The 21,091-nt window shown below is 44.8% G+C and overlaps 1 protein-coding gene across 9 annotated transcripts in view; it reads left to right on the top strand.

The window, feature by feature from the left end:
* FOXP1 (forkhead box P1) overlaps positions 1-21,091 on the top strand; it is a 743,550-nt gene that overhangs the window by 695,709 nt on the left and 26,750 nt on the right. For 3 of the 9 annotated variants that reach the window (XM_060239545.1, XM_060239542.1, XM_060239544.1), the window contains 4 exons: positions 9,363-9,564; positions 9,671-9,750; positions 10,382-10,483; positions 18,376-18,497. In XM_060239545.1, coding sequence (XP_060095528.1) covers positions 9,363-9,564; positions 9,671-9,750; positions 10,382-10,483; positions 18,376-18,497 — 506 coding nt within the window. Of the gene's footprint in view, positions 1-9,362; positions 9,565-9,649; positions 9,751-10,381; positions 10,484-18,375; positions 18,498-18,883; positions 19,054-21,091 lie in introns of all 9 variants that reach the window. The other 6 variants (XM_060239546.1, XM_060239543.1, XR_009555435.1 and 3 more) reach the window with 5 other exon arrangements.

Raw genomic sequence — 21,091 nt, 5'->3', positions numbered from 1 at the left:
CGTGACATCACTGGACCATTTTGAAAGGAAAACCTGTGTTTTAATCCCCTCCAGGATGTGAGAATCTTGTTGAATCATGCAAAAGGGGGTCCATCTGTTTCAGACTTTGTTTCCAGCAATCAGGTTATGCTAAAACTAGACTGCTCTTCTAGACAAAAAGTAATTTTGTCACCCCATCTCTCTTGGTAGAGGTGAGTGGTAACTGTGTTCTGTCATCCTAGGTGTGGGTTGGGGGGTTGTTTTTCTGGGGTTTGCGGGGAGTGTGTGTATTTGGATTGCGGCTGCTTTCCCCTGCTGCTCCATAATGGGAAAGAGTGAGTTGGGGGGAAAGGTGTGGAGTGGAAACACATCTTCCCCCATCCCAGATCATCCTGTCCTCAAATTTGGGAGGGTATATGTATGCAGTTATGTTCTCCTTACTTTTAAAAAGATTTTGTGAAGTAACATGATACCTTTTGAATTCTGACATTACAACAAGCAGACTTTATCTGTTTAAAATAATATTTTCCTCACAAAGGCCTCAAGTTGACTCGCAAAAGAAAACCCAACAGTATCTATAATAACAATAAAAGCAAAGATTAAGAGACTCTAAAAGAGCTGGTTTTGTGTAGTTAAAATATTGGATTAGGATCTGGGATACCCAGGTTTGAATTCCAACTATTCCATGGAAATTCATTGTGTGATCTTTGGATGCACATACAATCTCAGCCTAATTTATCTCACAGTTAATATTGTGAGGATAAAAAGGAAGGGGGAAAGAATGATGTAAGGTTCTTGGGGCCTTCACTGGAAAGAAAGGTGGATACAAAGTAAATAATAAAATTACATATATTAGTTAATCTAGCACCATCCTGAAAACCCTCCTTCACTCATACACACTTTATATTGCAAATTTCAATTCTCCAACTACCTACCCTGAAATACATCACTAAAAAACTTTATTCCAAAAGTGGGCAAGTAGGTACTCTGGGCAGCTGTATGATTCAGAGCATGGAACTATCTGGTATTCCAGAGCACTGACTTTAACTGTGCCTTTATGCTTAAAGCGCTGGTTTTTCTGCCATAAAGTTCATATGTTCCCTCTTTGTGTTAAATTTTTTGAGCTCTGAATAAAGCTTTCCAGAAAGGAGCTGGGTTAATCTGTTGTATTAATTTTTAAGTGATTTTTGCTGTGGGTTTAGAAGTCAGAGGGCTTAGAAGGGTGTAGCTTTGCTTAGGACTACAGTGTAATGGCAAAAAACTTTATCTCAGTATTACTTACAACCTTAGAGAAGGCTGCAGGGTCTGCTGTTCCTTCCCCATTTTTGTCTGCTGAGCAACCGTGGGAGGTAAGTAGGGCTGAACGATTGTGACCAGCCCAAGTCAGCCAATTATCTCCATGGCAGATTCAGAATTTGACCTGGTGTCTTCCTGATCCTCAACCAGCACTCTGTTCCATATACCACACTGGCTGTCAAGCTGGGGGTGCCAATGGCAATAAGGTAGCCTTTCATGTTATCTGATAAAATGAATCCTAGCCTATGATAGCTTATACTACTGTAAATCTGTTAGGAGGGGGTAGTAAAGCTTGTAGGTGCTAAGCATTTGGAGCCAGTGAAATTTTGCTTTAGCTTGAGGTAGGAGTGGATTATGCATGATTTAGGTTGGACTCTCTTGCTGCTTTATAACCTCTGGTTCGTCTTCTCATTCTTTTTGTGTGTGAGCACTGCATGTTGACAGCTGTTTTATTTATTTGCTTTTCTAACCCTAGCCCATCTCTAGTGTCTGTAGCAGATTGCAAATAAGTGAGTCCATGGTTAACATCAATGGGAATGTATCTGAAAAGTGTTACTTTTACCTACTCCATAATTAAGAAGGATATATTTCCACATATCTGTTGCCACTTCTGACATATTAAACGTAGCTTATTGTTTATGTCTGCATCTATTAAAACATTTCATTATATTGTATGCTTGTATGCTAATTCGCTGTTCACCCTCTGCCTTATATGTATGAATTGGTAAGTTTCATTTCACTATGTCTAAGGAAGTGTGCACACGAACACTCACACTTCAAATAAAACTTTGTTGATCTTAAAGGCAGGGGTGGAATTCTAGAAGGAGCTCCTTTGCATATTAGGCCACACACCCCTGACGTAGCCAATCCTCCAAGAACTTACAGGGCTCTCTTTTGTAAGCTATTGGAGGATTGGCTACATCAGGGGTGTGTGGCCTCATATGCAAAGGAGTTCCTGCTAGAATTCCACCCCTGCTTAAAGGTACTTCCACTTTGTTATGTTGTTACCTACTTACATCACAGAAAGAACACATGAGGGCAAGAATTGGTTGTTTCCAGCTATGAAAGTTCTCTGTAGGGGAATGCCTGCTGGAAACCATGACACCCCTTTAGGTGCATCGCCGTGACTACTCCATGTGTGGTGAGACCTTTTCCCCAAGCCATGGAGATACTCTTCACAGCAGGCAGACAAGCAGACGACCTTCCTGGGAGACCTCTAGCAGAGATGCTTCTGAAAGCTCAAGGCAGACAGAGGAGGATGGAGGCATTTGAGGATGGTGTCAGTTGGCATTGTTAGCTGTCAAAAGCCCAGCCACCTGGAGTTGCAGGAGTTGGCCATATGCACCAATCTCATGGGGGTAAGGTGAATGGAGGGGAGGAGTTTGCACCCTGCGTGATGCTGGTTAATCAAGTTTTCTGGATATTAAAGTGCCTGTGATTTTTAGGTTTCTACAGGAAGCATGCGATATAACATCTTTTCTACATTATTCAGGTGGTAACTTGTCCTGTGCTGGAGTTATTTCTCTACAGTGCAGAGTTTGGCTGCACTTCCAAGTTCAGTTCCCTCCCCCTTTTTACAAAAGCAAATTTTAGCAGTTTAATAAGTTCTGCTTGTTTGGTAAAAGCCAACAGTTCTATAATTCCCAGGATGTCTTGCAGAGAGCAAAGTACTGTTACATAGAGACAGCCATACTGCTGAGGTCATGCCATAATGCTTACAGACCTTGAAATCATTAACATAAAAACACAGACTGATGCACAGCACTTTAGGGGGATCAGATGTGAAGGAGGACAAGATTCCTTATACAGACAGAATTTTAACAGGTACAGCTTCCTCACCCTGTGAGGTGGGTGGGGCTGGAGAGGGCTCTCACAGCAGCTGCCCTTTCAAGGACAACCTCTGCCAGAGCTATGGCTGACCCAAGGCCATGCTAGCAGGTGCAAGTGGAGGAGTGGGGAATCAAACCCGGTTCTCCCAGATAAGAGTCCACACGCTTAACCACTACACCAAACTGGCTCTCCTTAAAAAGGATATTGTACAACCACCCAATCTGTGGTTACTGCACTGCAATAATCTGAATGGTCAACCACAGAGTGAGTGCACGATGAGGCAGGCTAAGGGACGCATGTTTAGACAAACCTTTCTGGCACTGAATAAAATAGAGGCACATCTAGACCTGTGAGGAAAGACTGAAGGAACTGAGCATGTTTACCCTGGAAAGGAGATGACTGAGAGGTGATATGACCAGAGCCTATTGTCTGACTGCAGCAGTCATAAAGCTAGAAAAAAAGCTCTCTCTCCCAAAGGAAACCCAGATGAACAAAGGAGGAAAAGCTAAAGAGGTTGGAACTTTTCAAAGTACTTTTTCTTATCCCCTCAAAATGCTGTAACTTCAGGTCACCAAATGAAACATACAAGTTATAATATAGTAGGTTCTATGCATGGCAGAGTCTCAGAGTAAGTGATAACAAGCTCTTTAATAGGAGTGACATAGTATAAGGTCCCATTACAAGTCTACAGTTGGGGCCCATGGGCCAAACTTATATACATCTCTGGGTTCCCGCGCAAGCACGTTATTGGGTCATTCAACTGGTGGGGGTCCTGGGCTGTGATTGGTCCTGGGCTGCAGGGATTTGAATCCTGCAGCCCTTTGTTCCCAAATCTCCAAGTTCAGTCCACATGGCTCCAATGAGCCAGGTGGAAACATCCAAAGTCTTCCCTTGAGTCCGCATACATAACATCCCTTCCCCCTTAGTTTGCAAGCCCCTAGTGAACATAGTCTTTAAGGTACGCGGGCTTGCGGTGCTTTCACGTCGACTGCCTGAGCACTGGAGTTGGCGGCGATGTGGTTTCTGCTTCAGGCATTCCTGATGGAGGTCCTGGTGTCGAGGGGAAATCCGCTGGCTGGACAAGGTCCTCCAAGGTCTCTGGCGCTGATGGTGGTCCTGTCTGTTCTGCTGGTGCTGGCGCAGGTGTGGCTACGGGCTCTTCTGCTTTCTCTGGCTTGGGTTGTTTCACCTAGAGCAGGTGCTGGGGTGGTTGCATTCGCGTCCTCATCTCCCCTCCCCCACCCGGGTGCCTCTCATGCATGTAATTGGTCAATGTGTCACCTTATTGTGAATCCTCCCTCTGAGATGACTTTATACATGACGGCCCCTAGTACACGGGATACTCGTGCTGGTATCCATGCTGGCCCTCCCCCAAAGTTTTTGGCAAACCCCAAGTCCCCTGTGTCGAACCCCTGGGGGGCCCGGACCGCCTCTGGTGCCTCTTGCAGGTCAGGCGCGCAGTCCGGGTACATGCGATCCAGGAGGGTTGTCAGCTGCCGGCCCATGAGAAGCTCTGCTGGGCTGCAGCCGGTGACTGTACTAGGGATGGAATGTTGCATCAGGAGGCACTCGGCAAGGCGCGCTTCCCACTCCCCATACGCGGTGGAGCGTTTCCTTCGTAGCCTGCACCATTCTTTCCACTTGGCCATTTGTGGCTGCATGAAAGAGGGCTGACCTTATGCGTTTTATTAAATTCCGGCCACAGAAATCCTGAAACTTGGCCGAGGTGAAGGCCGTCCCATTATCGGATCCCAATGTGTCTGGGAGGACATGTTTGGCAAAAACCCTGCAGAGCGCCTCTAACTCCGCTCAAGAGGTGGAGGCTACTTGCGCTACCTCTAACCATTTGGAGTAGGAGTCCACAATGAAGAAGAATATATGTCCCTGAAAGGGCCCCACGAAGTCGAGGTGCAGGTGGGACCAGGGGTTGCGAGTGGACTTCCACTGTTGGGCCGGGTTGGCGCTGGACATGTCTCCTGGCATGGCTGACATTGGGCCATCCAGGATTCAATGGCGTCAATTCCTGGCCACCAGACATAGCTGTGGGCCAGCGCTTTCATGCATACAACCCCCAGATGGGTTTCGTGCAGCGCTGTTAGGACTCGCTGCTGCAGTACCGAGGGCACCACCACCCTACTTCCCCACAGCAGGCACCCTTTATGCACAGACAGGTCGTCCCGGCAGGATGCAAATGCCAAGAATTCTGAGCCCACCCATCCTTCTGGCCACCCCTCCACAACTCGGGAGAGGGTTTTGTCTTTGGAAGAGCAGCGGTCAATGTCCTTTGCATGCACCGGGCGGTCCGGGAGGGCTTCCAGTGACATGATCTGGAACATCCTGGGCCAGGTCTGGGTCCATGGAGGGCAGTGGCAGGCGGCTCAGAGCATCAGCGTGACCCATCGCTTTCCCTGGGCGGTACTTAAGGTCATACTGATAACCTGCCAGGAAGATAAAGCACCTCAACACCCACGGTGAAAGCATTTGGTGCGTTTGTCGGTCGGGGACAAACAGGCTCAGCAGGGGCTTGTGGTCCATCAAGATAGTAAAGGGTCGGCTGTACAGATAATCGTGGAATTTTTTTACCCCTGCCACGATAGCCAGGCCCTCTTTGTCTATTTGAGCGTAGTTTCGCTCTGGTTTCTGTAATGTCATGGGATAATATGCTATCAGAACCTCGCAACCATCCGGCAGTCTGTGGGCCAACATGGCACCGACCTCGTAAGGTGCGGTGTCGCACGTGAGTACGACGGGTAGCCGCTCGTCGAAGTGCTCCAGCAAGCTGTTTGAAGTTAAAATGTCTTTTACTGCCTGGAAAGCGGCAGCTTGCCGACGACCCCAAACCCACAGTGCCCTTTTATCCAGCAGTCTGTGTAAGGGCTCTGCTACTACTGCCTTGTGGGGAAGGAAAGCATGGTAGAAGTTAAGAACGATTGTAGTCCTGGCTTGTTGGTGGGAGCCGGCTCATCACAAATGGCCTTTATTTTGTCCTGGGCCGAATGAATGCCACTCATGTCCACCGTATACCCCAGAAAGTCTATGGTGGGCACCCCCAATACACATTTCTCCCGTTTTACCTTTAACCCTGCCCCCTCGAAACGCTGCAACACCATTTGGAGGCGGTCGGCAAATTCGTCCTTGGTGGCTGCCGCAATCAGCACATCGTCGAAGAATGGCTGGGCCCCGGGAATGCGTTTAAGAAAGGAGTCCATCAAGTTCTGAAACAGTCCTGGAGCCACGTTGACCCCAAACTGCAAGCATCTAACTCTGAAGGCCCCCCGGTGCGTCACGATGGTTTGAGCTTCTGCTGTGGTGGTGTCCATGGGGAGCTGTTGGTATGCCTGCGCCAAATCTAGTTTTCAAAAAAAATTTGCTCCCGCTAAGGATGCTAACACGTGGCTCATCACTGGGATGGGGTATGCATGGCCTTGCAACCCCTTAGGAATCGTGCATTTATAGTCAGTGCAGATGCGTATGCTGCCATTGGGTTTCATCGAGGTTACTATGGGAGTCTCCCACTTTGCATTAGCAACTGGTTCCAGAACTCCTTGGGCCATGAGGCGGTCAAGCTTCTCTTCGATCTTGGGCCTAAGAGCTAGTGGCACGCGCCTGGCCTTCAGCCATATGGGCTGCATGTTGGGGTCCAGTTGTAATGCTATGGCGCCCCTGGTGTATGTCTCCAGAGTCCTGTCGAAAACAGCAGGGAACTCTTCACACACCTTTTGAAAATCTCTTTGAACAGGGGTGTAATGGATCTCTGTCACTTGGATGCTCAGGGCCTGGAACCAGGACCGACCTAGAAGGCTGCACGAAATGACCGTCTGGCCCGCCCCGGAGTCTACCTCTATTTTGCAGGGCTTGCCTTCCATGAACACAGTCACGTAATATTTATACGGGGAGGGAAGAGGCAACTGGCATACCTGGGTCCCCGAAGTGGTGAGTGCCTGGATGTTGTCCACCAGTGCGACCTCGTGGCAGTGGCCATTTTGTTGGTGAGGCAGTTTTCCTTGGCACAGCGTCGCCGACCGGCACACCTGAGCTATGTGCCCGGCCTTCCCACATGTATGGCAGGTCGTGCTCTTGAACTTGCATGTGCGCCGCTCATGTGGCTCCCCACAGCTGGTGCAGGTCTTGGGGGAAGTCAATTCTGTCGTTCGTGGCCTTGGCTTTTGTTGGCCTGCTTGGTGCAGCTTGAGGGCATCATCCCTGTCTGAGTTGTCCAATTCCGCGGCCGGTCACAGCTGGTGAGCGCTGGTTCCCGAGCTGCGGGCCTTCTCCTTTTGCACATCCTTGGCTGTGGTGGCTATTCGTAGGGCCTTCTCCAAGGTCGGCTTTGATTCTGTCGTGATTTTCCAACGTGCCTTCACATCCCTGAGGCCATGAGTGAACTTCACGAGCAGGGCCTCTTCCAGCTGCGTACTGTACTCCGCCTTCCTGCCCAGGTCTCGCAGGCAGGCTAGGAAGGTCGCAACGGTCTCGTTTGGTTCCTGGAAGCTGTCGAGAAACTGTAGCTTCTGGGTGAGGAAAGTAGGCTTCAGGACGAAATGGCTGGTCAGTGCCTCGATGATCTTGTCAAAGGAAGACGCCTCAGATGTCTCCGGCGCAACCAGGCCCTCTGTAGCGTGGTGATGCTGCAGTTGCTCAGCAGGATGGCCTTCTTGATTTCGGGTTCATCATCCTTGATTCGCTGCGCCACGAGGTGGTACTTGAGTCTTTTGACCCAGGCTTTCCAGACCTCGGGCTGTGCTATGTCGAAATCCGGAATGAAGTTTTGCGATCTGGAGTGGCAGCCGTGATTGAGCTGGGAGGCGGTGCCTCTTGCACAGCGGCGCTGGAGCTCGATGCGCTTGGCGGTGCTGGAGTGCCCTGGACCTCACTCATCCGAATCCCATCCTTGTCGCCATTATAATATAGTGGGTTCTATGCATGGCAGAGTCTCAGAGTAAGTGATAACAAGCTCTTTAATAGGAGTGACATAGTATAAGGTCCCATTACAAGACTGCAGTTGGGGCCCATGGGCCAAACTTATATACATCTCTGGGTTCCTGCGCAAGCACATTATTGGGTCATTCAACTGGTGGGGGTTTGTGATTGGTCCTGGGCTGCAGGGATTTGAATCCTGCAGCCCTTTGTTCCCAGGTCCCCAAGCTCAGTCCGTATGGCTCCAATGAGCCAGGCGGAAACATCCAAAGTCTTCCCTTGAGTCCACATACATAACACAACTAGTAGACTGAAGGCAGGCAAAACAGCAGTTTTTCACACACAGAAAGGCTAGATGGCCATCTTACAGCAATGCTGATTCTGTGAACTTAGGCACATCATGAATAGGAGGGCAGGAAGAGTTGCATCAGTGCTTAGTTCTCATGGCCCTTTCTTACATGTCTAGGGAAATGCTGATCACCACTTTGGGGTCAGGCAGCAATTTTTCTCCAGGCCAGTTTGGCCTGGGATTAAGGTGCTGGGGTGGGAATTGCCATCTTCTGGGCATGGAGCAGGGATCACTGGGGCATGTGGAGAGATGTATCTGTGAGTTTCCTGCGTTGTGCAAGGGATTGGACTAGATGACCCTGGAGATCCCGTCCAGCTCTTATGGTGTGTAAGTCTAAATGTAGGAGGACCTGGAATGCTACTGTACATGTTCAGATAATGTACAATCATTGTCTCAGTTTGACATTTTTTTCCGGAGTGGAGGTCCATAGCTTTAATCAGATTCTCAAAGGGGCCTATGACCCCACACTGGTTAAGAACCACAGTTCTAGAGAATACAGAGTCTTATTTTGAAGCAAAATAAATTTGTTGCTTTGTATATATGAATAGAAGAAATGCATAAAACATTACTATGCACTTTATATGAATACTAACCAGCATTATAACTAAAACTGAAATCACTTGCAATCCATATATTATTTCAATCAGGGCTTTTTTTTTTTAGCAGGAACGTGCAAGAATGCAGTTTCAGCTGGCTTGGCGCCAGACGGTGTTGGCCTAATATGCAAATAAGTTCCTACTGGGCTTTTTCTGCAAAAAAGCCCTGGTTTCAATCATCCTTTGAAGATGGTCAGCATAATTTTACCCATAATGCAAGTTCAACTTGGGAGATAATAGCATATCTAAGGTCATTACTCAGGTGGCATTTGAATTTGGGGCTTCCAAGGCTGCAGTTTACACTCTTAACCAGTTCGGCATACAAGAAGAATTTTTGAGAAATCTTGGGTTTGTTTTTTTTTAAAAATTAAATCTGCTTTTTTCCATTTTCATAGCTAAACCTTGTATCAAGCGTCACACTTTCAAAGACAGTGTCAGAGGCTTCCCCACAGAGCTTACCTCATACCCCGACCACCCCAACGGCGCCAATTACTCCGGTCAGCCAGGGGCCTTCTGTCATCACTACTACAAGCATCCACAACGTGGGCCCAATCCGAAGGCGATACTCTGACAAATACAACGTGCCCATCTCCTCAGGTAACTTGCTAGATATACAAGCCAAAAGACTAGGTGTTCTTGTGTATCTGTTTTTTGCATGAACTTCTGGCCATGGTAATACAAGGATTCTGGTACTTTCATTTAGCAGATATTGCGCAGAACCAAGAATTCTACAAGAATGCAGAGGTTAGGCCGCCCTTTACGTATGCATCCTTAATTAGGCAGGTAAGTGTGACTGTCCTGAACAGCTGGCTGACATCTAGCCTTGTACATGTACATGTGCCATTCTGTAGAGTGAAGAGAGAAAAACCCTTTCATGTGCAGGCATGCTGAAGCCTTCGCTATAAGGTTTTCTTTCTTTTTTTCCACAACTGCAATACATATACCATAATTGCTTTTGATTAAGTATTACAATACGATGTGATTATTAGGAAATTCATTTCACACAACACTGAAAATGAGCCTGTTTAAAGATGGCAAGTCAATTATCACAAGCTACAGTAATCTCTGATCCCTAGAATTAATCTGAGCTCAAAATAATTACTAAGCTTTAATCAGCTAGTGAAATGTTTTGCATTTCTCTTTGATTCTGCTTTATGAATGACTAATAAATTAATATTTCTGTAAGGAAACAGAAATAAAACTCAAAACAATTAGATAATTCCATTTTGAATTTTGCCATTGAACTATTAAATAAAACCATTAATCTTAGATCGGAGTGTGAAGACTTCCTTTGGATTTTGTGCTCTGAATCACATTTGTTAATTTATTCAAACAATTGTGCAAGTGTGTGTATGTGTTGTTGTTTTTCCTTATTTAGTCCTAAGATCATTGCTGCATTTTAATTGCTTTTCAGGCCATTCTTGAATCTCCAGAAAAGCAGCTAACACTAAATGAAATCTACAATTGGTTCACACGGATGTTTGCCTACTTCAGACGGAATGCAGCCACGTGGAAGGTATGCTGCATTACTATGTACACCTATTGCTTTCGCATCTGATATGTACAGAACTGACAGTGCTGTGGACATAAGCAATTGTAACAGTGTGCGGACTTTGAAATTTAGATCAGTTGTTTTGACACACACAGGGTACCTCTTATCTGCACAAACAACTTGCTGTTTGGCAGCAAAATGTCCTCCTGCCTTTGAAATACCACCAATTTGAATGCCCATTACTGTTTCATTTTTCCCTCCACCTTCTGTGATTAAACTACCAGGCCTTTTCTGATGTAGTTGTTCCTAGCACTGAGATGTCTCTGCTGTTAAGGTACATAGGAAAAGGGTGAGGAAAGAAGCTTTATCAGATGGTGGCTTTATGTACACACACATTCTTTGTGCTGGAAACCGCAAGCTCTTTTTTCCCAAGGATTCATAGAAAACTAGCTTTTAAGCCAGCTGATACACCTGCCTTAAATTAACATGCCAACTTCTCAAAACATTCGCTGGTGTATTATGAAACACAATACAGGTTAATTGGGCACAGCAGTAAAGATGCAAGCCAATAAAAATATTAAATCTAGCAATTTAACAAAATAACCCTAGTGCTTTAAAATTCAATAGTTTGGCTGTGCTTAGTTAATTGCAGTGTGTGTTATAAATTCTGTAGAATTTTCCTTTCTTTTTAAAATGGCTGCAGTCCAAAGTGGCACACATGGTACCTGAATATTTTAGCAGAGTTTCCTTCTGCGAACCTATCCCTGCAGAAAGCCCAAAATGATATTTATAATCCCCCTTCATAAAAAGTCTCCAAATGACTTTTTAAAAAAAGTTTTTTGCCCCCATCACGGTTGAAAAGGCAGTTTGGGTGGTGCTCTTTCAAAGAGAACTGCCACTGGTGCACATTAGCTGTGTTCTTAATTGTCTTTTTAAAAGCTCTCATGCCAAATACCCAAGTAGCCTTTTCAGCCATAATGCTGTTTTGAAAAGAAACTTGGAATTTCCATCCAGGAAGTTTTTTGAAAGGGAAAACTGCACCCCACCCATCTCAATTAGGTGTGCTCTCATTGGGATCACATCTGTAGATTTATTAGCCGGTGAAGTTCCTACTGGGCAAGTCAAACAATCAATGCCTGGGTGGTGCAAGGACTAAATTATTGACCTTGGATATGGAAGATCCCTGTTGAAATCGCTACTCTGGCCTTTGTTTATGTTATTTGTTAGCTACCTTCCCAGAAATTTCTCAAGGCATCATATAAGACCATTTTTTTTTTTACCAAGTTATAAAAACAATGAATAATAATACCACCAAAACCATGAAGCTCCCTCATTTTACTTTGGCAAGTCATCATTTTTTAGCTTGGCCTGCTCTCTTAGGTTTGTTGTGAAGCACCACTGAATTTATTGGGCGGGATACAAATGTAACACCCACATATGTAACATCTTCATTGCCTTCTGTGCTATGTTTATTCAAATCTGATAAGTGTGCACATTTTATTTTTACCCTTCACCTTTTGTGCACCTCTACAGCTCAGCTGCACACATACACCCTGAGCTGGGCCTATGCTGTTCTTGTCTTGGATCCACAAGATTTAGCATTGGCAAACCAATGAACCACGAAATGAAATGAACACCCATAGTCCTAAATCAGGGGTGTGGAACCTTTTTTCTGCCAAGGGCCATATGGATATTTATAACATCATTTGCGGGCCATATAAAATTATCAACTTAAAAAACAATGCTCTGCCGAGGAAGAATGAATCAGACCAGCAAAATTAATGCAAATAATTGTTTTGCTATTTGAAGTCATGTGAGGAGAACCTAATCTGGCACACACACACACAGCCTGCTGCCCTTTTTTGTAGAAAAAGCCCAACAGGAACTCAGTAGCATATTAGGTCACATACTTATTAGCATATTAGGCCACACCATCTAGGATAATCAAGTGCAAATTGAACTGGTGGTATCTGGCTCCAACCTCCCATCCCTGCCCACCCCTCCCTCCCTTCATGTGGAAACTGCAGCTGCTCCCAGCATACCTTTAAAGGCACCCACATACCCCAGCAGCAGTCCTTCACAGTGCCCACCACACAGGCTCCATAGAGAGAGGGAGAAAGGGGGTAGAAAGGGAAATAAAGGGAAAGAAAGATATGGGAAGAAAGGGTAATAAAGGTAAACAAAGAGGGGAAGAAATGGAAAAAGGGGAAATAAATAAATGGGGGAAGAAATGGAAAGAAAGGAAAGAAAGGTGAGATGAAAAGGAAATAAAGAAATGGGAATAAAGGGAAACAAAGAAATGTGGGGAAGAAATGGAAAGAAAGCAAAATAAAGAAATAAGGAGGAAATTTACCAGAACTTTGACAGTAACTTTTCCAGGCCCTTCAGCAATTCTGGCTGGCCAGCCAGGCCCGGGGGAGGCTGCCACACAGTACATTTGGGCCCTGTGATCCCTGCTGGGCCCTGGGGAGGCTGCTGCACAGTGCGGCTGGGCCCCACGATCCTCGCTGGCCAGCCAGGCCCCAGGAAGGCTGCCCCATGGCTTGGTTCGGCCCAGCAATCCCTGAGGGCCACATCAAGTGATCTCTAGGGCCATATATGGCCCTCGGGATGGAGGTTCCCCACCCCTGTCCTACATGTACAGGTGCCCAAGCCACAAACCAAATACAGTGAAAATAATAGAGCAAATGGAGCCACCCCATGCCCCATGGCCATTCCTGCTCTGAAAGACAGCATGAGAGGGAAGGCTGAAGCCGCTCCTTTCCCTACACTGTGCTTTTGAACCTAATTGGGCCTTGGCACACTTGGGAAGCTAGTTCCTCAGCAGCAGATATGATTTATTTGTTTGGTCTTCAGTATTGGCCTCATACCGTATGACTTCATGACAGCCAGTGTGGTGTCATAGTTTAGAGTGGCAGACTCTAATCTGGAGGACTAGGTTTGATTCCCCACTCCTCCACATGAAGCCTGCTGGGTGTGGAGAAGGAGATGGTAAGATGCTTTGAGACTTCTTAGGATAGAGAAAAGTGGGATATAAAAACCAGCTCTTCTTCATACCTGCTTATGAATAAATTTCCCCAAGGCTATGTTGGTGGCAAAGCATCCTGTCCTGTGCTTTCACTTCCTGCCACTTTCAAGAATGTTCTAGAGGCTCTGCCTAGTTGGAATTGTCTCCCTCCACTTCAAGCCTGGAAATAGTTACTTATCAGGCCAGTGCTCCATCTAGTCCAACACTGTGTCTCACAGTAGCCAAAATCCATGTACCATCTGGAGGTCCACCAGTGGGGTCATTCTGCCATAACCCAAAGTCTAACCTTGTAAAGATTTTACTGTTGCATTTGTGCATGGCAACTTAACTCCAAATACCAAGTGCTGGATCTTGCAAGGGTGTGCTGTTGCCCTTTTGTACACCTCTCCATTGCTTTCACCTTCCCATTGTTGGAAAGAGAATGCTGACAAGTGAAGATAAGTGATGTGCCCAAGACCACAAATCTGTAAGTGCAGGGCAGAGGTAGGATCTGAGCCCCAAACACCAGACTGCTCTTTTAATACTATATTGGCTTCTGCAACATTCATTCAACAAAAGGCAGCCTGGGGGGGGGCTGCAAATGGCTTACCTAAGCCACAAATCAGATACAATGTGAAAATGGAATCTGAAAACCAAACTCCCATTTCTTTACAGATTTCCACCCACCTCTCATTGATTTTGTAACAGTGATTTGGTCCATCCACTTCCTTCTTCCTGAAGTAAAAAATAATTTTAAAAAATTTCTCATCACCAGTATTGTTCCCCACCATTGTTCCCATTTAATCCACACAACTCACTCCTCTCTCTCATTCGTCTAGTAGTTTGCAGTGCCAGTTGTTCAGTCCATGCAGCCTGATACTAAGAATTGTAATCATCCTGTTACACCTTAAGTTTAGGGAGAAAATTTAAGATTTTAAATGTGCAGCAACTATGTAATCACCCACTACCATCACTAGAATACCTTTCTGTCTACATATACATACATAGCCTGCCTCCATCATCCCTAGTCCCCCATGCTGCAGCAATGCAAGCACCTGTGTGGCTTTCAGTGATCAGTTGGGGCAGACAAGGAGTAAGCCCTCCAAATGCTTCTGTTCACCTCTGCCTGTATTCCAGCTCCAAAAATCATCCCAATCTAGGGCTCTCAACCTCCAAGTGGTGGCTGGAGATCTCCCACAATTCCAACTGATCTCCAGGCTATAGAAATCAGCTCCCCTGGAGAAAATGGCTGCTATGGAAGGTGGACTAAATTGCATTGTACCCTGCTAAGGTTCTTTCCCTCCACAAACCCCATCTTCCCCAGGCTCTATCAGCCAAAGAACCATCTCAGTCACAGCTTATTTACACTGATTTTATTTTTGAAAAGATTCCTCCTTACCAATATGGCAGGTTTAGCCCACTGATTGAAAAACCAAGAAAGGCACAACTCTTTAGAGGTTGTTACATATAAGAGTATTCAAGGCATTGCTGAAATGTACAGCACCCATTACAACAGATCATCTAATATTGCTATCTGCCTGTCAACCAGAAAGCATATAGATAATGTTTAACTCATAGAAAACAGAATTAGTGCTTTCTTGTAATGATAACAAATAAGATTTCTTCAGATAACTCCCTCATCTTATCCAGAAACTTGTCTCTGTGTTGTATCTGGTTCCTATGGGCAGAACACCATATTTCCCTTCTCTTACAAAAGGGGTGAGTGAGTCAGATTTCATGAAATCATCTTCAGATAGGGTTTTTTTTTTATCCTGATAATTGTATGTTGACCTTAATGGCTATGTCCGTACCTCCTGCAAATAATTGCCCTTGACAAAAACATCATGAGAGGAGATTGAGAGCCCTAAGCACCTCTTGAGATTCTCAGTCAATTCAGGAATATGATGCAGGTGGATTTTTCCCCTCTTTTCACAACTTGAAATTAACATTTATTGTAATTCAGATTCCATGGTACTGATCCAGTTGCTCGTCATAGCTTTGTCACTACTTCCCATGAGTGTAGCTTCATGAATGGGTATTCTCTGCTGCTCACAAACAGGCAGGAGCCCCCCTACACACACACTCCAAGGGCAGAGCAGCATTTGTGGAAGGGCTCCATACCCACCCCCCCACACACACACTGTTCATTAAAGGACTGTCCGGATTGATTGACCCTCATGTATTACATATCTGTTCTTCTATCATGCATGGGGTTCTAGTCTTGTGGATGTTTATAATAACCACAGTGACGCAGGCCAGAAATAGCGTGGACAGGTATTTTCACATGCCTATGCCAATTCGTGGAACATGGGAACTCGATGCCAAAGCAGTTCTTCATCAGTTTTCACATGTGTGACTACAGAATTTTTTAAATGAAATATTAATTTTCTGTCTGCCCAAAACACATGTACTCCTCCATTTGGATGTAAGATTGCCTGGCATTTTCTAAAGGAATGTATAATGAAGGTTAGAAAATTAGTTACTCAGAGAAACTGCAGTATGGAAGAATTCCAGTCTTTCCCCCCACTCCCCCCTCCCTCAGACCCTTGGCTGCTTAATTAATTTAATAAATGTGTTATGCCTAACCTTGGTTTGCACAGTGAATTTAGGCATACATGGTTAGATTACCTTTCTGTCTACATATACATACACACACACGCACATACACTCACACACCCAGGTTTCCTGAACAAATTTTTAAGTCTTAAATTTCCATCCATGTATTTGCCTGCCATAATGCCTGCAGAAACTAGTCTCACAGTTGACTGGTGTTAGGTACAGCTTGCTGGCATATGCATTTCTAGCTTATGATCTGCAGTGGTTACCAGTGACGATGCACCTTAGGACAAGCTTTTTTCACATGTCTGACTAAGGTCAATTGAGGCTAGTCTCCAGTGAAGGAAACATTGGAACATAGATCTGCTGCCATTGCCAGGAGAAACCAGCTTGGATGCGCAGCACAGAAGTATCCGGCTTGCCTTCACCCTGGAGCCAGGGACAGACAGTGCCAGGAGATAATGAGGGGAGGATTTCTCTCTCCCCCCTTTCTTCTTACCTTCCTGCTACAAATACATTTACTCTCATGTTGTAGGACAGTACAAGCAGTCACATGTTTTACTACAGTACAGGTGCCAAACTATTAAAGGAAGTGCAAACTGCCTGAATTATGGTTTGATTAATCTAGTGAGGCCATCAAAAACATTACTAGATGGGTAATTGTTATAATCACAGCAACATCTATGGCACCAGAGGTGATGGATTGTGTGAATATATTTGACTCTACTTCATAGGCCCAGCAGATGGATGTTTAACCAGGAACCAAGAATGAAAGGCATCTTCCATAATGGAACATGTAGTGAAACATGTAGTGAATATGAAAATTGCACCAGACTTGTCAAACATAAGAACATAAGAGAAGCCATGTTAGATCAGGCCAATGGCCCATCCAGTCCAACATTCTGTGTCACACAGCGGCCAAATATAGTGGCTAATAGCCACTGATGGACCTCTGCTCCATATTTTTATCTAACCCCCTCTTGAAGGTGGCCATGCTTGTGGCCGCCACCACCTCCTGTGGCAGTGAATTCCACATGTTAATCACCCTTTGGGTGAAGAAGTACTTCCTTTTATCCGTTTTAACCTGTCTGCTCAGCAATTTTATCGAATGCCCACGAGTTCTCGTATTGTGAGAAAGGGAGAAAAGTACTTCTTTCTCTACTTTCTCCATCCCATGCATTATCTTGTAAACCTCTATCATGTCACCCCTCAGTCGACGTTTCTCCAAGCTAAAGAGCCCTAAGCGTTTCAACCTTTCTTCATAAGGAAGGTGTTCCAGCCCTTTAATCATTCTAGTTGCCCTTTTCTGAACTTTCTCCAATGCTATAATACCCTTTTTGAGGTGCGGCGACCAGAACTGCACACAGTACTCCAAATGAGACCGCACCATCGATTTATACAGGGGCATTATGATACTGGCTGATTTGTTTTCAATTCCCTTCCTAATAATTCCCAGCATGGCGTTGGCCTTTTTTATTGCAAACGCACACTGCCTTGACATTTTCAGTGAATTATCTACCACGACCCCAAGATCTCTCTCTTGGTCAGTCTCTGCCAGTTCACACCCCATCAACTTGTATTTGTAGCTGGGATTCTTGGCCCCAATGTGCATTACTTTGCACTTGGCCACATTGAACCGCATCTGCCACGTTGACGCCCACTCACCCAGCCTCAACAGATCCCTTTGGAGTTCCTCACAATCCTCTCTGGTTCTCACCACCCTGAACAATTTAGTGTCATCCGCAAATTTGGCCACTTCACTGCTCACTCCCAACTCTAAATCATTTATGAACAAGTTAAAGAGCATGGGACCCAGTACAAACATTTCGCTACTCTCTAAAATATGTTGCTGTGGACATGATATAGGGATAACTCATGACTTTTTTTTCTTGAGATCATGAAAATATTGTTTTTGCAAAATTCAGACTTGTTAGTTGCCCAAAATTATTTCTCAGTGGCCTTGTTGCCTGCTGTTCCTTTTTCAGGAGACAAGCTTGTGTTGGTACAAACAAAATCCATTAGATTTGAAAGTACTTGTTTTGAGTGGCTTGATATGTGCCTCTGAGTAACACATGTATGGTAATTGGTAACAGTGGGGTTCTTTTCCTTGCTGAGGTTGAATTATTATTTTTTTAAAGAGAAAAAAAGTATGGTTCCAAAAATAATTCTGAAACTATTTTAACCATATTTATTTGCCAGTCTTAAACACTGAAAACATGATAGTCCAATGGGGATGGTGGGTGGTGGAAGGTACACAACGGCTGACTTTGCTGCTGTTCATGGACAATACTAAGTCTCTTTTTTTCTCATGGAAAGTATTTTTTCAATGTTTTCTCTTTTATACTTGCTGCAGAATGCAGTGCGTCATAATCTTAGTCTTCACAAGTGTTTTGTGCGAGTAGAAAACGTTAAAGGGGCAGTATGGACAGTGGATGAAATAGAGTTCCAAAAACGAAGGCCACAAAAGATCAGTGGGTATGTCCACCATGTTTGAACTTCTTAGCCTAGCTTGGATCATGCTTACAGTTTTAACATAGAGGCTTTGGCTGCTAGATGGTGTTGTAGATCAATCCAGGTCGTTTCACCTTGCTTCAGTCAAGGGAAACAACAGAGAGCATCTCATCACTACCGTTTGTATGCCCACCGGTCCCCTTCGCCCTTGCTTGCTTGGTGTTTGTTTTGCATCACATGCTAGTAGCTCTTAGGTGGCAATGCATATTAACCCTCACAATCCATTTGCTTATGCTTATTGCATTTTATTTTCTTTTTCCTTTTCCCTGTTATTTGATGTCTGTTCTATTCCCCCGATCCCGTGTCCCTTTGTTTCCACTTCATCTCCTTTGCTGCTGATCTTATCCCAGGGTGCTATTCGCACCAACCTATCCCTGCATAAGTGCTTTATCAGAGTAGAGGATGAGTTTGGGTCCTTTTGGACTGTTGATGATGAAGAGTTTAAACGTGGCCGTCATATTCAACGAGGCCGTCCTCGAAAAATCTGCCCTGATGAAAAGTTTGGCAAGCTTGTTACACAGTAAGAGCTTTTACTTGCTTTGTATGGGCGTGTGGGTGTGTGTGCACTTTTTTTTGTTTGTTTCTGTTGCTTTTGCTTTGCATGAGTTACCCATTTCATGTAGACTTACATCTCACAAAGTAGAGGCATTGCCCCTTGCTGCAAAAAATATATATCTTTCCCTTAAATGTCATGGCTGTACATGCATTGTTGTGCTTTCTCTTGCAAATGCCCAGCTAACACTTTCTGATATGCTTATGGTGATATTTTTATCAAATGCAGGAATACTGATGTGTTCTTTCTTATGCTGCTAGGTAATGCCGTAGAACCAATTAGCAAGATGGGTTTATATTGATAATTTAAAGTGTTCTTGTTTCTCTGTACTCTGCATACAAAGTTAAATTGCTGCAATCAACAACTTTAAAGAAAAATCAAATCTGTTTTTACATCAGTACATTGTTGCCAGATCCCAGAATGATATATAATGCAGGCAATCTTTGAGAAATAACAGCTGGATATATGAAACATGAGTTTGCATGTTGTGGAGGAAGGTAGTGTAGACTTTTTTAAAATGCATATACATATTTAAAGTTCAATATAGCTGTTATATTAAAGAAACAAGAACCCTAGAAACAAGAGTAAGCCATAATTTCAATAAAGAATAAGTGACTATCTCCCCACACCCCAGTCAGATATTTTATGATACCTTCCTTCAGCGGTGGAATTCTAGCAGGAGCTCTACTGCATATAGGTTACACACCCCTGATGTAGCCAATCCTCCAAGAGCTTACAAAAAAGAGCCTTGTAAGCTCTTGGAGGATTGGCTACGACGGGGGTGTGTGGCCTAATATGCAAAGGAGCTCCTGCTAGAATTCTACCCCTGCCTTCCTTGTTCCACAGTCTTGGTTCAACTCAGTAGGGCTTGGAAGTCTCCTGGAATCACAGCGGATCTCCAGACTACAGAGATCAATTCCCCTAAAGAAAAGGTTGCTTTGGAGAGTGGACTGTGTGACACTATACCCCATTGAGCTTCCTCCATTCCACAGACTCCACCCCAAATCTCCAGGAATTTCCCAGCATGGAGCTGGCAACCCTATCCTGGGCTTGGGCTTTCACTAATGATTTTCAGCAAGCATTGTTATGGGTGGTCCAGAGAGAAGCCATGGAAAGTTGCAGCCTACCAGGTGCTGTTGTAGAAATATATCTAATAACAGAACCTGAAGGAATGTGCTGCACCACCTTCAGTGTGTTTGATCTCATATTGGGTTGGATCCAGCCAGATTTTTCATTCAATCCTGGCAAATTCACTTCCTTACTATAGCTGCCATCCCACATAATTTTTGTTCATGCAGGTCCCATAATGCCCAGCACAACACTTTTTGGTGGTCAAAGAGGGGGGACTGTTCAAAACCTAGCTGGGCCAACCAGTCCTACATTTCCCAGATCAGATTATTTTCTTCTTCCAGAAAGCCGTGTTGACTGATCTACAGTCACACTGAAGCAGGAAGCAGTGCCATACATGCAAGCCCGTCTTTTTGTTCTTAACCTAGCTTAAATATCACCCACTAGGTTGAATCCAGTGAAAATTCCCACAGACAGAAGTGGGGAAGGGGAGATTCCCCCCTCCCCCAGTTCCATTTGTGGCCATTGTGAGGAGCATCCAACTTAATATTTCTTTGGGCTAGTATGTAAAATGCAGAGAATCCAGTGACTTACACTTCTGGTCAACCAGATTCTCTCAGGACATTAACTGACCCTCAGTTACTTGTATAGAGTAGTAAAGGGGATGGACAGCTTTTAATATTATTAAAACTACCCATGTTATTTAATGTAAAAAGATAGTTTAAGAGGTAACTAATCCAAAAAGGGGTACTCAAAGAAGCCAGAAGCCCTACTTCTTTCTGGCCACTGCTGGGTTTGTTGCTAAGCAACTGATCCAGCATCATCTCTCCCTACCTTAAGAAAAAAAACCTTGATAACCAATGTTACTGGATTTATAATTTTCAAATTGTTTGCTCTAGTATGAGCCCAGAGCTCCCATCCACAGAGGAGACTGCCC

Source organism: Heteronotia binoei, chromosome 5 (assembly GCF_032191835.1).
Source record: "Heteronotia binoei isolate CCM8104 ecotype False Entrance Well chromosome 5, APGP_CSIRO_Hbin_v1, whole genome shotgun sequence".
In the NCBI taxonomy this organism is placed as follows: Eukaryota; Metazoa; Chordata; class Lepidosauria; order Squamata; family Gekkonidae; genus Heteronotia; species Heteronotia binoei.
This window is presented reverse-complemented; position numbering and strand designations above follow the sequence as displayed.